Genomic DNA, 17292 nt, shown 5'->3' with positions numbered 1-17292 from the left:
AATTTAAAAATATATTTTAATACCTTCTATGCTGCCTTCTGTGCTGTCCCTTCCTCGCTGTCTATCGTTTTCTTCTATTTCTTTGATAAATCATAATTTGATCAATTTATTGTTTATTTTGTTATTAAATCTTCCTCTTCTCCGGCCAACTTTTTTCTTTCTCTTTTGTTATCTCTCTCTTTCTTTATTTTTATTTTTTCTGTGTATTATTTTTACACATTCTCCCCTTACTTCTATTTGTACCCCTTCCGTGCCCTTTTCTTCCTTTTTTTATAAAATATTAATTAAATATTGTTTTGTTTTTATTTTCTAGTTTTTTTCCTATCTCTCTTTCTCTGCTTACTTTTTCTTGCTCTATATTGCTTGTGCATATTCTCTTTTATTGTGATTTTTATCCACTCGTTTTCTCTGCAAATTCGTTTTAATTTTTACCCAAACATATTATTAACCAAGATATTATTATTTATTTACAAAGTCTCCAATTCAACTTTCCTTCTTCTTCTTCTTCTTCTTCTTCTTCTTCTTCACAATTGTGTAACCTTTTCTCTTTGCTAAACTAACTTTCTCGTCTGTTCTCTCCTCTCCTTCTTTTCTCACTTTGTCACTCTCGGCGTCTTTTGTGTGCGACATTATTCGAGATTTCACAAGAGCTCATCAACTTGACAACAGCAGCACTCAAGACTTCATTTAGCAGCAGGCTTCACTGTACTCGTCGCTGACAAAAATTGTTAGTTTTTTTTGTGTGATGGTCAACTGCTTGGTTGGTTGGTTGAGGGGGGGAGGAGACTTGCTTGCTTGCTTCTGAGGCGTTGCATAAAAAAGTGGCTGCATAATAAATGTCTGGCAATAAAAGAAGAGAGAGAGAAAGAAGAAAATAAAAAAAAGACACAAAATGAGAACAAGAATTGAGCAGATAACTCGACAAGTGCTTGGACTTTGTACTTGGCTGCCAGCTGAATTCAAAAAGCAACAATTACCAAAACGGCATGAAACCAAATGGAAATGGAGAAACGGCAGAGAAAGCGAGATGAAACCACTGTGATTGAGCTCTGTTACTAACCAAATTTACAGTTGCAGACGTTGACAGTGTTGGTGGTGTTCTTGGTGTTTCGCAGGCAGCGATAAGTGCAATGCGCGATAATCGAAATCGAAGCAATATAAACAAAGAGGAAGGCGAACACTGGCTGAGGAATCAGAGTCGTTTACTCAACAGAGATAGCGAAAGAGAGAGAGTGAGAGAGTGAGAATAGGGACAAGTTCATCGCATTATATAAAGTTTAAAGTAAATGCTAATATATATCTCTCACTCCCACTCTTTCGATTTAAATGTGCGAAGCGTAGATAAACAATTTGTATTTGACGGTATCAAAATCGATGTTACACTTTAAAGTCGCATTCGAAATAAATTGAAAATAAATGCAATTGAGAAGATGCCTCAGCGGAGATTGTTTTACTGCCACTATGTAAGCAGACCTATCCCAACACATCCAGCTCAGCAGAAACTAGAAAATAAATGTGGAAGCGGAGAGGAACACAAACAAATGACGGTCAGTAAACAACGAAGCTGGATGAATTATTTGTGCGCGTGAGGCGAAAAGTCAGACAGCCTCAAATCAAATGAAACGCATAACAATCGATTCGATTAGTGAAATGAAATTTACGCCAAAATAAATTTGCACAACTTACGGACTTGGCGCGCCTAAGTGTATCCCATACATATAGCTATGCCCTAACAAAGAGTCTACCGATTACCTATCGGCATATATACTTATAAGTCAGTAAAGTAATTATTTCAAATTGCCATTCAACAACATTTAAGGACCTTTCTAAATCTTTTCCTTATTTATTTGAGCACAAATAGAATGGATCTCAAATAAATTTAAAAAAAATTTGTATTTCTTCTGCTGCTCCAAAATATTTTAATAGCAATTTTCTTATAAAATAGCAAAATACTTGCACTTATTTTAGATCGGACAAGCAGTAGCTTAGAAATATTTAATAAATATTTTTTAAATAAATAAACAACGTTTGTCGGGGACAGATTTAGGTCCTTTGTCCAATCAGTTGTGGAGTTTGGAAATGTTGTCTAGATGTGAGCACGTCTGATAATTCATATTTCTATTTGAAGCAATATTAGAAAAAAAAAAAATTACTCTTATTGAAAAGAAAATTGTATAATATCCTAAGTAACATTCTTTAACTCTTCAACAAGACCATATTATAGCTAATCTATATGGAAGTTCACAAATCTCATTCATATTATCATGAAAATTAAATATATGTTGCCAATTATTTGTAACGATATAAATTGGACAAGAAAAATATCACATATGCATATAGTATTATAAAATAAAAAGAATATAAATATTAATATGAATATATATTGCAATTTTTACTATTACTAAAAACACTCTTCAGCAGCCATTAAATATATGTATTTAAATATAAATGTTCGTAAGGGCATTCAAATTACGACTACTCATTATGAATATTTGTTGATATTTTTTGTTGTCTGCTTATTTTGTATTTTGCTACAGTCTCCGCCGCTTGTCATGTTGTTGTCCTCGTTGTTTTCCACGTCCTTGTCGTTCACGTCCCCATCCTCCTTCTAGTCCTCGTCGTCGTCGTCATCGTCGTCGTCCTCATCGTCATCGTCATTGTCTCTAAACTTTTGTACGTTCATTAATCTTGTAGAGCGTTTTAACAGTTGCCTTAGTCCTGGTGTCCTTGTATAAATGTATGCTTATGTGTGTGTGTGTGTGTGTGTGTGTGTAGCTGTCTCGTAACTCTCCATATATATACGTATGTATGTATGTAAGTATGTATGTGAGTGTGACAGTTTTCTTTGCTTTTGCTTTTGCTTTAACTGCGCCGCTTTTCGACGTTGTCTTCGCTGTCAGGACACTTGTGCGACAGTTGTTGCATGATAAGGTTTAATCTATTTAATTGTAATTGATATTTTTGCCAGATACGAACGCGCTGCCTTTTTTACCCATTTATAAACCAAATGAGGCGCCTAAAACAACAACAGCAAACAGGCAACAACTTGTTGGCAACACTTGAGCAGCACCCAACAACAGGCAAATCATAATTTATTAAGTGCTCAGCAGCAGAGCCATAAAAAAAAGACGTGCACACAGAACAGCTGCATGTTTAATGCCGAATATTAAATACACTTTCAGAAAATATACCATATATGTATATAGACAATTACAATTAGACAAGTTAAATGAAAACGCATTTGTACTAAATCAAAATAGGTAAAAGAAATTATTAAATTGAGTTCTTTCTTGCTACACAGAATAATAATTATCTGATATAATCCCTGACATAATAGAGTCAAAGTAACCCGAAAAAAAACAAATTTATAATCAAACTAATTTACTTAATTAAAAAATTATTCATTTATGTACATAGATTACATCTCCCTCATCTAAGAACTGTATTTTCATTTGTTTGTCAATTCATTTTGATCCTGAATATATATATTTGTTGACATAGTCATATAATTAATGACAAAATGGTAGCACCTTTGATTAGGGCATAAAAAAGTCATTTTACTTAGCGATGTGGTCTTAAAGTCAACGCTAAGTGTTGTGAAAATTACACAATTTTCATCTTGTTGCCAAAAAAAAGAAGGAAAGAAAATAAATATGAGGGGGAAAGACTTCATACATTAAAGCACACGAAGTTACTGAACACTGAACTACTAACTTTTTCTATATTTTATACACATCTGTTCACTTTATTGCTTTCGATATATTATCTTCTTCTTGAGTCGAGTTATCCTACAATCTGTATGGGGCACTGATGAGATATAGAAAACATGCAGACAATAATGTTTCTGCTTTTGTTTTCAACTTTTTTTTAATAATTATTTCTTTAAGCTACTACACTCAGAAAAAAAGCGTACTGCATTTAAGAAAATCGCAATGAAATCTAAAAAAATGTGCTGGTTTTTGTTACATCCTAAAAATGTTTTCTATTGTTAAAAAATAAAATTCACATAAGTAAAATAAACCCTGAGAAATATAAAATCACCTCAAAATTAATATCGCTCTGAAATAAGGTTTTTTATGTGTAACTTTTGTCATATATATATACATAAATCGGTTATAGGAAAAGGATTTTATTCTTATTAGATACTATTATTTTGGAGATACTTTCTTAAAATTTCACTTATTGCTTAACATTGTTTAAAATGTCAAGTTCAGTAAATATAAGAAGAAAAATTCAGTTTCCGAAATGAAATACCCGAGTTGGTTTTCGCCTATCAACTATTCAGCTAAGCTGGCTTTTAAATTGGGGTGCAAGAAAAGCGTGTGATAGATCCCTCCACAGATGCCGGAGAGGCACTCAGTTTGAACGTGAGAGGCTCAAAGCGGGAAACATGCCCCATGCTACATAATAATGCTACACGCTCCTTTGTGTAAGTGGAGATGATGAAGGGACGACAGGGACATCGGTGTCGACTTCGAAGTCGACGGCGACGTCGACGTCGACGTCGGCGTAGACGGAGGCGTCACACACATGGGACACATCAAATGCAGTCGAGATAAGAGAGTGCAAAGTTGTTGATGTGTAAACGGTTTCGGATTTAAAATAAGTAGGCGTGAGTGAACAGGACACGACGCGACGCAAAGGCGGTGGGCGGTAGGCGGTAGGCGAATGGCTGGGGTAGGGGCGTGGCGAGCCGTTGCCGTAGCCGTAAAAAAGCCAAAATACAACAGGAAGCCTAAAACAAATTGTAGCGGAAACTCAGCAAACACAATAAATGTTTAATAAGCCAAAACGAGCAGAGAGAAAAGCGAAAGCGAAAGCGATACTGATGTTGATGCTGATGCTGATGTTGATGCTGATGCTGATGCGGGGGAGTTGAGCTGATGGAGCTGAGTTGAGACGTCTGGCCAGGGAACTTTGGGGGATTCTAACCAGAACCAGGGTTACGCGTCAGGGTCTGGGTCTGGTTCAATGTCTGCCGAATGGGCAGGGGTAGGGTTAGGGTGTTCCCGTATAGCGGAAGTTTGAGCGGAAGCTGCTCGACTAGCAAAAACAAAGCCAGTTGGAAAATTCAGCTTGTCTGACAGATATTTGGGTTAAAATACAGAAACATTTATGCAGACATCGCACACTTGAAATATTTCAGAGAAATGTAATTCAATTTGCACACAAATATCCCTTAAATGCGCAATGAAGTATTGATTGACTCGTTAATTATAATTAATTGATTAATTCAATACTCAATCATTTTGTTATTCATATTAAATATGATTCATTTATTGAAGAATTTAAATGTAATAAACATTTTTGATTGTTAAATTTGGAATAAGAAATTATAGAAAAGATATATGTGAATTTAAGAAAAAAAGACTTAGAATGTGAGAGATAGAGACAAGGAGAGAGATTGGGAGAAAGTGTTATAACTTAATAGAAATATAATGAAAATAGAGATATGTTTACTTGAATAAGTAAAAGAGTTAAAAGAGATAGAGCAAGTAAGAATTAGTCAGTGCTCAATAGACAGAGTATGTTTAAGAGACGGAAAGTATTAGAGATAGAGAAGAAAACAGTTCACTAAAAATTACATAAATAATTAGTCCTTACTTAAATTTATAAGATGAGAGCAATTACTTCAGAGCATATATAGCTCTACATATCGATTAGGAATATATACTTAATATATGTATATATTATCTATTTTACTCTCTTATTTAAATTAAGAATTTTGGAAAGTTATGATTTTTTTAAAGCCATTCCATATGGAATATTAAAATACTCCCTTGGCAAACAATTTCTCGAATCTTGTTGTGTAACAGATTGTTTTTGGTTAAGCGATATACAAAATTGCCTTACATAAGAAATTGGTCCAATTACCAGGCGCATTATTCAAGATCACTGTAAGAATATGGCAAACAAATGAATAGCACCATTTGTGTGAACAACGAGAAAAAATATGTGAGTGCCTATGCATTTTTTATAAATCTACGCAAAACAGCAAATTGCACAAAGGATAACAAGAAGCAACGATAACAAAATAGATATACATATATCTAAATACACAAACAGTTTGAGTGTTCCTTCTGGTTGCCAAGCTAAACGATTCCAGTTTAGCGGCAGACACATAAAATGGAGCCAAATTGCTGGGAATGGGTGTAAATCTGAAAAGGGGCACGAGGCGCTACAATTTTTGACCGCGCATTTAAAATCGGGCTCAGACAGGCGCCTGAAAGTGTGCAACACAAAAAATCACTTAAGAGGCGAAATTTTCAACATATGCAAAAAGAAAATGCAAAAGCAAAAGCAAATGTTAAGGCTGCTGATAAGGTGTGTGTAAGAAGCAGCACAAGAACAGCAACAAAATGTTACGAAAACTTTCAGTTAAGAAAAACATGCAACAAATTTACAGACTCGTAAAACTTTGCTTATGTCAGTCTGCTGCCCCACCCCCTCTGCACACATATGCATATAATATTTTGTGCGTGTGTGGAGTTTAGAAGAGCCAGCGTATAATATAAAAAGGTAGCTGAAATTACAAGAGTCATAACTTGGGTTTTAGCTCGAGCATAATCCATAATTAAATATGTAAGACCCTACGACTTGGCTAAGACTTGAGTAATATTCGCTTTTATTTCTGGGGTGAGATAACCCTTGAAGGCAAGAAGAAATCGATACAGCCTATATGTAAACTTGAAATATCTCTCTCTTCTTCAAATATTAGGCCACGCCCATCACACTTTTCTGATACTTTTAACTTTTACTTTTATAAAGAACAAAATATATATATTTTAGTGTTTAATCTTTAATTTTTGTATTGTATTTTATTTAAATTAATTACAATTTCTGTAAATACTTTTTTTTTTAAATCCTTAAAGAATACGATATAAAGTAGGATGCACAATTATGAAACATGTTGCAAGCCAGCCTGCCATCCACTTATCAGCGATCTAATGCCCAAGAGAACAAGTTAATCGTTTTTCAGTCAGGCAGCTGCTCGGCGTCGGGCTTTTGTGGCATGCTTCAAGTCATGACTCTCATGTGCCGCAATCAGCTTTTTGTTGTCGACTTTTACCAAGTTTCACGGCGAACTGAGTGCCTTAAAGTTGCCAAACGAAATAAGTCATACCCAATTATATATAATTAAAGCTGTTTCGTACTAAAAAAAACACACATTTCCATAAATAGCTTGATGCAAAGTATTATTAAGTGACAATATATTATTAACATAATAGTAATTTATATATAGAACACTTTAGTTAAGCAACAAAAAAAATTGTTGAATTCTAAGAGTCTGAAACATTTTAAGCAATTAATTTATAAAATAAAAATCGAGCTGCAAAAACATTTCACAGACAATGTGAACCAGTAACCCCAATCAAGTTTTGTCACACTTCTTGGTGGTGTAAACTCTTCGATTTGAGCCACAAAAATGGCAAAGTCAACAGGGCAAAGCAATTGGTGAACGACCTGGCTGACAGCCACTTGTTGCAAACTCGACAGGCAAAACACATGTTAAAGAACCCGGCCACGCCCACACGTGTCGACCCTGTGACTGTAAGTCGATCGTAGAAGCTGCAGATAAGCCATTTTAGAAATTAAAAAAAAAAATTGCAAATGTCGGCAAAAAATAAAAAACAAATAAAATGCGCAAACTAAAACAAGGGAATTGACGATTACAGAAAGCCTACCCCGAAAATGATTGTGTAAAGAGTCGAGAACAACAACAATGAACAACCACAAAATGCTCAAAATGCTCAAACTGTGCAAACTTTTTAAGTGCAGAATTTATAGCTGGCGATTTGTTGTCTGGCCGACATTTCAGTGCCCTCCCAAGCCCAAGCCCAAGCTCAAGCCCAACCACAACTTGCAAACACCCGCAAGCTGCCCCATTCGGTTGCCCACAATTTGTTCTTAAAGATTCATAAAAATCAATACAATGAAAGCACTTCTCTCTGTAAACATGCAGCAACGTTGTGTATGTGTGTCAGTGTTTACAGTGCATTTTAGAAAATATGAAAAGTCAAGAAAAGTTTGTGGTAAATGAGTAATGAGTGGCTGACATTATGGCCAGCCGCAGCTTGAAGGAACCAAATGCCAACTCGTTGCAGAGCCAAATTCAATGACCCAAATAAAGTTTGAAACACAACTTTAAATACCCTACAAAAATATGTTACTATTTATGAAAGTGTCTATAATTGGTATAATACATAATATTTTAAGATAGATATAATTTTCAGATTTTTTGATTTAAAGATAACTTAAGATTAAACAAATTATCAACACACTTAATATATATGTGATATAGATGTAAATAATAAATATTTATTTTCTAATTATCAAATTATAAACTATTATGTGCAATTGATTTGCAGCATATATTATTTTTTAAAGATAAATAAGAACAGAATAATTATATGTGTGGTGCTTTATTTTTATAATTATTGTTAATATTTTTAAAGAGCCATAAGCCTTGACTGTTTTCTAAACTCTACACTTACAAAATAAAAAACAAAATTAATTAATTAGTTGTTGGCGGCACTTCAAAAGTTCAACAGGCACTTGAATCATTTTTAAAGGCTGCAACTGTATGCAATGCTAAGTGTGGCAAGGGTGCGTTGGAGAGTGGGGCGGCAATGCCCAGCATCAATTAATTAAATATGTTGTTGGTTAAGCCAGTTGATTCTCGCAGCTTAAATGCTTTGGTTTGCGATTCGCATGGACAAAAAGCCGTAGCTTCAACATATCAACGAAAACTTGACTTAATTGATTTAAATTTGATTGATGAACTCAAAAATACCCACGCACACACACGCACACCAACACATCCATTGAAATGTAAACAAGCAATATTGCAAGAGGCGAGCTTTAAAAAAAAATTGCAAATATAACAAATTAATAATTAAATATGAAATGAAAAAATATTGACAAAAATGCATATCAATTACCAACGATAAAAAGAAATACATATATATAAATAAATCTGAGTTGAAATTGTATATATAACTGAGTTTTTTTATGTAACTTTATAACAAAAATTATATTAATTTTTTAATAATACTTTTTTATTTGTATATTTCTAGAGTAGTTTATATAAATGTATGAATTGATATTTAAAATCAATTATTTTAGGTTTATTGGTTTAGCCACAGTTGTCAATAATTTCTCAAGCCAACCACCCATTTTCACACACTCATAACACACACACACACACACACACGAACACTCAATCATAAAACTGACACAGTTCCCCATTTACTTGCCCGAATGTTGCCAGCCAGACGAGTATTAAATTATTATTATATTATGCAAAAAAAAGAAAAGAAAAAAAAAAATGAAAGGAAAAAATAAATGTGAAAGAGAAAGGATGCCATCAAGTCATTTTGATCCCTTGCCAGTGACTGAACTTTTATGCGACTAACCCAAAAATCTGACAGTTTATTGCAGAGCAGCCAGCAGATTGAGATAATAAACCTGTTCGGATATGAAGTTCAAGTTGCCGAGCCAAGCTAAAGCGAGTTAAAAATTGTTGATTACATTTGAATCCCAGTCATAACTGTCAGAGAGTGCCGCCGCTCAGTTTGCCACTGGATGCCACACCACAGACCCATCCTATGGACGCATTATGCCCCACCCATGCCACATCATCTGCCAATGATGGCAACATGGCGTATGTGTGATGTATGCTGGCGCTGTGCAAAAAAGTCGACTGTCATTATGTCATAAACATATGAGCGTCGAGAGAACGAGGCTTATACTTAAAATGCACTCATAATAACGCCGCCTGGCCCCTTTGGCCCCTCATTACTCACGGCATCAACTTTGCCGGCCAGTTTGTTGCTGTGCTTTCAACAAGAGGCAGCGTGTCCCATACTATTGGCATCATCTCTGCTTAAATTTAAATTCATGTTCACGTATTGATGACGCGTAGAGGGTCAAAAGTTTACACTCTCCTGCACTATTTGGGTTTCAAATCTGCAAATCAATTGGGGAATCTATATATTCCGAGTTTGACAGAATGTTTGACTCTTAGAAACTGGGAGATTCTTTTTATATATATTATTATTTATTTAAGCAATCAAATTTTAAGAAAATCATAATGAGATTATGTGTTCCATTTGTAACAACTTTATTTATTTATGTCATTTTATCAAACTGTTACGTATAGATTCATAAAAACTTAAGTACAAATGTAATAATGAAATTCTGTGTTCAAATCAATGAATTGAACATTTTCATATCAATATTTAATTGATTTATTTCTAATTGTACAATTTCATAAAAAAGAAAATTATATTTTATATAACTAAGTAATAAAAAATAAAATATAAAATATATATAAAATGTATTTCTCTAATGTAATAAAAATATTTACATCAGTTATGCAGTTATTACTGTGATTCCAATTCTCCACTTTTCTAGAACATATTCCAAAGTCAGTTTTGTGTACAAGTCGCAGTCAACTAAGCGAAATCATTTTTGGGGCACAGCCATCGCATTTGCGTGATTTAGGATCATATTTTCGCTGACAACCTACCAGCAATTGCCAAATATATCGAATATTTGGGTCCGGACCAAATGGACAGCAATTGACCCGGCAACAAAGAGGCAACAACAACAACAATAGCAACAGTGGGCATGCCTGCAACTTGTTGTCGCTGCACCGCCCATGGCAACGAAAATGAATTCCAATGTTTAAGCAACGCTCGAGCGGTGAAATACACGTAAGTTCACACAACTGTAAAATTATATGCCAAACGCGTGGCACAGCAGAAATATCTGATGTGCCGCTTGGATAGCCGATACGGTTCTGTGTATGTGCCACAGCACACACATGCCCAGCTGTACAGATGTATACCACACCCCGTGAATAGCGGTCATGTTATCAAAAGTTAACAAAATTCTAATTACGGAATTTAAGCTTGCAGCTGTTTCTGGTCAATGTTTTTATGTTCCCAAAATAAATAGTACATAAAAATAGAAACAGTACGAAAACTCTAGTCTACCACGTATTATATATTGAAACTGGTGTTTAATTTCCTCGTGGAATCGAAAGACATATCGATAAAACAAAATAAAAACGCTTTGCATAAAAATGGTATTCGAATTTCTCCTGTATTTCTTAACACATCTTGATGAAAATTGTATATGCGCTGAATATTATGTCAAACCCTTTAAGAGAGATTTGCCTTCAAGGTTATTGAGGTTTTATCACTATCGGATATCGATTTGTACTAACAAATTTATCGATAAATCAAAATATAGTATGCGTACAGTATCCGAAGACTGTTTGAAGAGAACTGACAGACACACGCGGAGACGGACATGTCTAAGTCATCTTCTCTTTTGATTCCGATCAAGAATACATATATGTTCTATGGTAGCAGATATGTTTTTTATTTCCTTTGCATAAATTTACAGAAACTCTTTACACCCTTCTTATCCATTTTTAACGGCAGCAAATAGCTGACATATGCAGAGCATATTTATTAGCTGTATAGTGAATATCAATTACAAATTTTAGCTGTGTAAATAGGAAACCATGATTAAAATTGACTATATCTAATATTACTAATATTGCAATTGCTATATATGGTAAAAATAAATAATAGCTTGCAATTATTCTCGTGGTCAGTAAATTGATTTTATATCAGGGAAATATAATAGCTGACAATGGCATTTATTGCATTGACACATTAATTTAAAATTACAAGAGATACAAACGCTGTTTTAATTTGTGCTGAAAAAAGCGAAATTTTTCAAATTCATAATCAATTTTTTAATTATAATAATATATCAACTAAAATATTATACTAAAGCAGGTGAGTGAATCTTACATCGCTTTGCCAACAATTCGGTTGCCTTCAATTGAACCTCACATTGAACCACAATTTGGCTTTTTAGTTGATGTAGCCAGGCTTTTAATCCTCTTGGCCTAATGTCAATCTGTAAACATTATCATGCCATCAAACAGCCGCATGACAGCACCCAGGACATAGCAGAACTTGTCTAAAACTTGCTCATTTATTAAGTTTTAATAGACTTGTGCATGCACACAAATACATACAGTGTGTGTATAGATATGTGCTGCCCACAGCTCAGCCACAAAACAAGCCACTCAAACCAGCTGAGAATATGCAAAGAATTATTAGAAGTGAGTGTTGAACTTTATTTTTGATGTGGATGAGAAGGGCGAAGGAGAACAACAATGGCAACGACGACAAGTTGACTAACTGCCTGAGGGGGGGTCGAGACTCCGGCACTACAACTCCAACAATTTCATGTATGTGTCTTGTGGCATAAGAAATTTTGTGGCTTGGCTTTGGCATAATAGTGCCGAGTATCCAGCAAGAGATACTCCATTGCCAGTTCTTGTCAACTCCGGTTGTTTTAGTTTTTGCTCGACGCGCCGTTGGCCGGGGCATATGTAAAACTTTTAGCAAACATGACAACACAACCGAATAATATCGCATGCCATAAATTACACTTAAGTATTTAACAGCTTTATAGAAAACAACAAACATGCCACGCCCACAAACCGGCGTCGAGCAAGCAATAAAACAGTCGAGGCGGTGACAAAGACGATGAAGCAAATCCGCAGCTCTGACTGCATAGCATATAAATATATACATAGATATATATATATAAATATGTGTGTGTGTGTGTGTGGAAAAGTCTAGAGAATAAGTGTAATCTTTTATCTAAAAACATTTTTAATCAAAATTCCGGTTGGGTGTTACCCAGCTAAACTCCTTTTCAGTTCAGCTCTTGCTCGGGGCGTGTCTGCAGGAAAAAGCCAACGTAAATAATGAATGAGTTGCTGCAAAAGCTGAAACTAGGAAATTGCTCAAAGAAATGCACAAAATATTTAAATTGACTGTGATGCTAACTATTGATTATATGCGATTTATGGTATTTGATTAAGTATTGATACTTTAATTTTATTTTATTATTGCCTGAATATAATCCATTTAAGCAAAATTTAAAAAAAAAAACAAGATCAATACTGAACAGATTTACACATAAATATAAATATGTATATGTGTAAATATTAGCTTGGTCTGTATGCTAAGGCCAGATCAGTTCGAGCCAGACAATATCAGTTTTCAGTATTTGCTTTTTAAGCAATGTTTTAATTTTTGTTCTGACTCCAATTTTGTTCCTTTTTTCCAACAAAACAAATGAACAAATTAAATGTTATTAAATGTGCTTGAAAATAATAAAAATTCATTCTAAATTGATATAAACAACATATCGATATCGATAAAAAATATTTCAGGTTTTTATTTTGGTTGATTTACAGCTCGGCGGAGTTTTTCTCAATCCAGGAACGTAGAGAAGCAACATCAGCGTATACACCAGGATAACTGGACCAGGCGCAGCCATTGCCCCAGGAGACAACACCGATCTGCACACCGTTGGCAACAAGTGGGCCGCCAGAGTCACCCTGGCAGGCATCCTTCTTCTCGCCATTAGCGCAGACCATTGTCTCCAATATTGATTCCTCGCCATAGGCATAAGGTTCCTTGCGACAATCCTCAATTTGCAACACCGAAACATCGACCATCTGCAGTATTTTGGGCGATGAGCAGAACAAGAAACAGGTGGTGCCCCAGCCGGTGACAACAGCCGGAGTGCCCGTCTTTGGTGTATCCTTGGCCAAGTCGATGGTGCGAACCTTCGCTGTCATTCGCACTGGCGAGCTTAGCTTAATCAAGGCAACATCATTGATCATGAGTGAGCTGTCGTAGTCCTCGTGGAATTTGAACGACTCAACGCTGACCACTTCGCCATCCTTGTCGCTGTTGGTGGAGCCCAGACGCACCTGCATCTCGCCAGCCTTGTATTTCTGCATGCAATGGGCGGCCGTCAGGACAATGTTATCTTTGATCAAACTGCCGCCGCAGAAGTGGAAGCCGTTGGTCCGCTGAATGGACACCTGATAGGGATAAGCCTCAATTGTGGTCGGCTCGCCATTCACAATACGTCCGCCGAGTCTGTCCGGTTCAGGGAGTGCCTGGCAGGCGGCGATGCAGGCGATCACCCCAACAATACACAAAACCAATCGATTCATTCCGTTAGCATTTACTAAACTAAACAGAAGTCGATCGGTCGCCTTTTTATACTAGCCAGTTCGATCGGCATCTAATCAGTTTGCCAGTTTAAGCTGTAAATTAAGGGCCATATATCAGACAAAAGCTTGGAGAGGCCATTATTTCTGGGAAGCCTTCTCAAGTTTACTGATAAGCCAGTTTTGGGAGCACGCGATTTTAAACATTATGTATAATATAACACACCTACTATAGAGCACGACAGCTATATTTAATTTAATCAAGAAGGTCGGATATTTTTGACACGCCGAAATGACATACACTTTTATAGCGGAGCTTATCTGCTTGCTTTTAAATTTTTGTGGGAATTATTGTTAGTTAGAAATATTATTATATGTTTTAATGATTTTTCAAGACTGTTTCAAAATGTATACAGCAGCTAAATGATTTAGTTCTCCCCCTTGGAGAGGCGTTGAGTCCTGAGAAACTGACGCAAAAAGATGGATATAAACCAAATTTCAACAAGATAGCTTTAAGAACTAAGGCAGTCCGATTCATTTAAAAACTTGGTGTACGATAATCCGAAGAAACGGACATGATGAAATACTAAATGACAAAATCGTTATACCCCCGACAAGGGTATCAAAATTGATGTTATCAAAGCTGAACAATAAATCTGCCAGCTACGTATTTATAATCACACTGATCAATATGTATTCAATCGAATGAGACTATCTGTAATTAAAACCCAAAGTTAATTGAAAAATCCCACACTTAAGTGTATAACTGATAAGGAAATCTGAATTAACTTTTATTAGTATTTAGTTTTCCAGAAATATACTCCTTAAATAAGCTCTAATAAGCGTCATGATTAATCAAATTGAAGAAGAATTGCCATCGTCGACTCATTGAAGATTAAATACACTTGCAGACCAGATTTGATTGATTTTTTATTTTAACATTTTTAATTTCTAAAATGTGTTTTTTATAACATAAATTAGTCTGATGTTTTTTTAGCTCATGTTCTACCTTCCTATAATTCCACAAGTTTAAAGCTTTTTTTATATAAAACGTAAATGGAGTCGCCGATTTTAACACATAATAAAAAATGGATTAGAATGAAATGATTTTTTTTTTAACTTAGAAGATGTAAACTTAGCGGACTTATAATATAAACATCAACTAGCTGACAAAATCAGATCAAATTATCAATTAAAAATTTGTAAATGATTTACCTATTATTATTATAATTAAGTTATACTAATCCTTTTGCTATCTCATTTTATAGATTCATTAATTGACTGGTTCACTGATTTACAGCAACACTGATATATATATGTATAAGCAATCTTGCCAACATTGTTATCTGTTCGCTAGCTTCTAATGAATTCTCTGAGGGACAAGAGCAATCAGTGCATATAGAAAACGTAGCTTTATCTTATCAAGTGACTAACAAAGCAAGCGAGTAACTTACCACAACTGACAAGAAAGACAAGACAAGAAAAGACAAACGGCGACCAGTTGAGCTGACCATGTAAAGAATTGAGGCAAAAAGTGAACATGACCATGAATTTGAGCTGCCAAAGTTCATTTTTAATTTACAGCGCAAAAAAAAAAAAAAAAACAAGAAAGCGGAACAACGGAACAATCCATATAAACCCGCAGCACACAAGAAAGCTCGACGGGTTCAAGTCCTTGCCGCAGTAGGGGTGCACGAGAAGGGAGTGAGGGTTATGGGATGAGTACTCGTTCTTGTGTTCAAAGTTGTTGATATCTATTACTGCAGATTTGAAGTTGTTCGCCGGCGTCTCAACTCACTTAACTCGCAGGACGTGTGTGGCAAGGGTCGAAGAAGGCGGAGGACTTAAAGACAGTTGCCAGTTGAATGAAGCTGACTTCAAGCTGGGCGAGCAAGCTTGCAACTTCAACTGACACAGACAGCAAGCAGCAGCGAGCAACGAGCTGTGGAAAGTGAGGGTGACTACACAATAAACAATTTCTGAATATGATTGAATAACTTACAGATATTACATTTTTATTACACACATAATGGACTTTTAATAAATATATGTAAATTTAGAGAGAGAGAGCAGCAGACTTAATGAAGAGGGCCAGCGAACCCATTCACTAAATCCATATTTACCTAAACTCCTCCCTATAAAGTTTCTTACACTTCAGTTTCCTTAGGGCTGTTTCGAATTTAGATATAAAACAAATTATATTGATTATTAATTGATGGAGTAAGCGTATAATAAGAAATATATATTTAACAAACACAAAGATAATAAAGACCAGAAAACAATAAATGATCAAAGATTATTATGCATATATACGGGAACTTATTTTATATATTATTTGTATAAATTCATGTGGTCTTAAATGCAATGCATATTTGAATATATTAAAATTGAGCACAAACGTTAGTTTTGTGCAGTGCAGACACAAACAGAGGCAGACGCACACATATCTAGATACACACATGAGATGACACTTTGCTGGGTTTGGTTGCTGCCACGAGGCACGTAGCGCATTGCAGTTAAGATTTGGATTTGGTTTTGCCAGCTCGCTGGCTGAGCATATCAAAGGAAAAACTACAAAACACTTATCTGGGTGACAAATAGAAAAGCGGGCGCAGCACATCCCAACAAGACGCCAGCATTGAAAGAATACTATCTTTGAGTAGATTAAAAAAGAAAATGGCATAGTAGAAGAAAACCGAACAACTCGAAAATGGAGCAACACAAAGTAAGAAAATGACGCACGTTGTCGTTATAATAAAGGGCCACACAATATGAGGCGAGGAGTTGTGAGGGGCACAGGTGACAGGCCAAGGCTACACATGTGTATATATGTATATGTATACATATCTAAACGTATATGTATATATGAGTACGTATATATGAGGCCTAGACAGGCTGCGGGCGCTGCGTCTACATTTGCCATTTTGTTTTTTGTATTTACTTCAATTTACTGCGTTAGTAGATAGTTGACAAGACTTTGCTGCCCTCTTTGCCACGCATTGTGACGCGGGCATATTTGCAATCTATAAATATTAAATGGTTTTAAATTACTATCTATAGATAATGAGTTATAAATATAAAAAAAAAATACTGCTAATACGAAATACAAATAGGACATATATTTTTTACAGATAAGGTTTTGTTAAAAAAAAACCAGCTGTCAGCAGTTCTGTATTTGTCTATTTGCTTACTTATTTGAGACAGATTTTAAGTAAATAAATAAATAA

The 17292-nt window shown here is 35.2% G+C and overlaps 1 protein-coding gene across 1 annotated transcript; it reads right to left on the bottom strand.

Moving 5' to 3' along the window:
- Nucleotides 1-13254: 13254 nt before the first annotated feature.
- LOC6561769 (trypsin) lies at nt 13255-14083 on the bottom strand. The gene has a single exon (XM_001988008.3). The coding sequence runs from the start codon at nt 14066-14068 to the stop codon at nt 13292-13294; it is 777 nt and encodes a 258-aa protein (XP_001988044.1). The 5' UTR covers nt 14069-14083; the 3' UTR covers nt 13255-13291.
- Nucleotides 14084-17292: the final 3209 nt, after the last annotated feature.

This window comes from Drosophila grimshawi, unplaced genomic scaffold, assembly GCF_018153295.1.
Source record: "Drosophila grimshawi isolate 15287-2541.00 unplaced genomic scaffold, ASM1815329v1 contig_1377, whole genome shotgun sequence".
In the NCBI taxonomy this organism is placed as follows: Eukaryota; Metazoa; Arthropoda; class Insecta; order Diptera; family Drosophilidae; genus Drosophila; species Drosophila grimshawi.
Note: the sequence above shows the minus strand (reverse complement) of the source record. Positions and strands in the feature narration are given on the sequence as shown.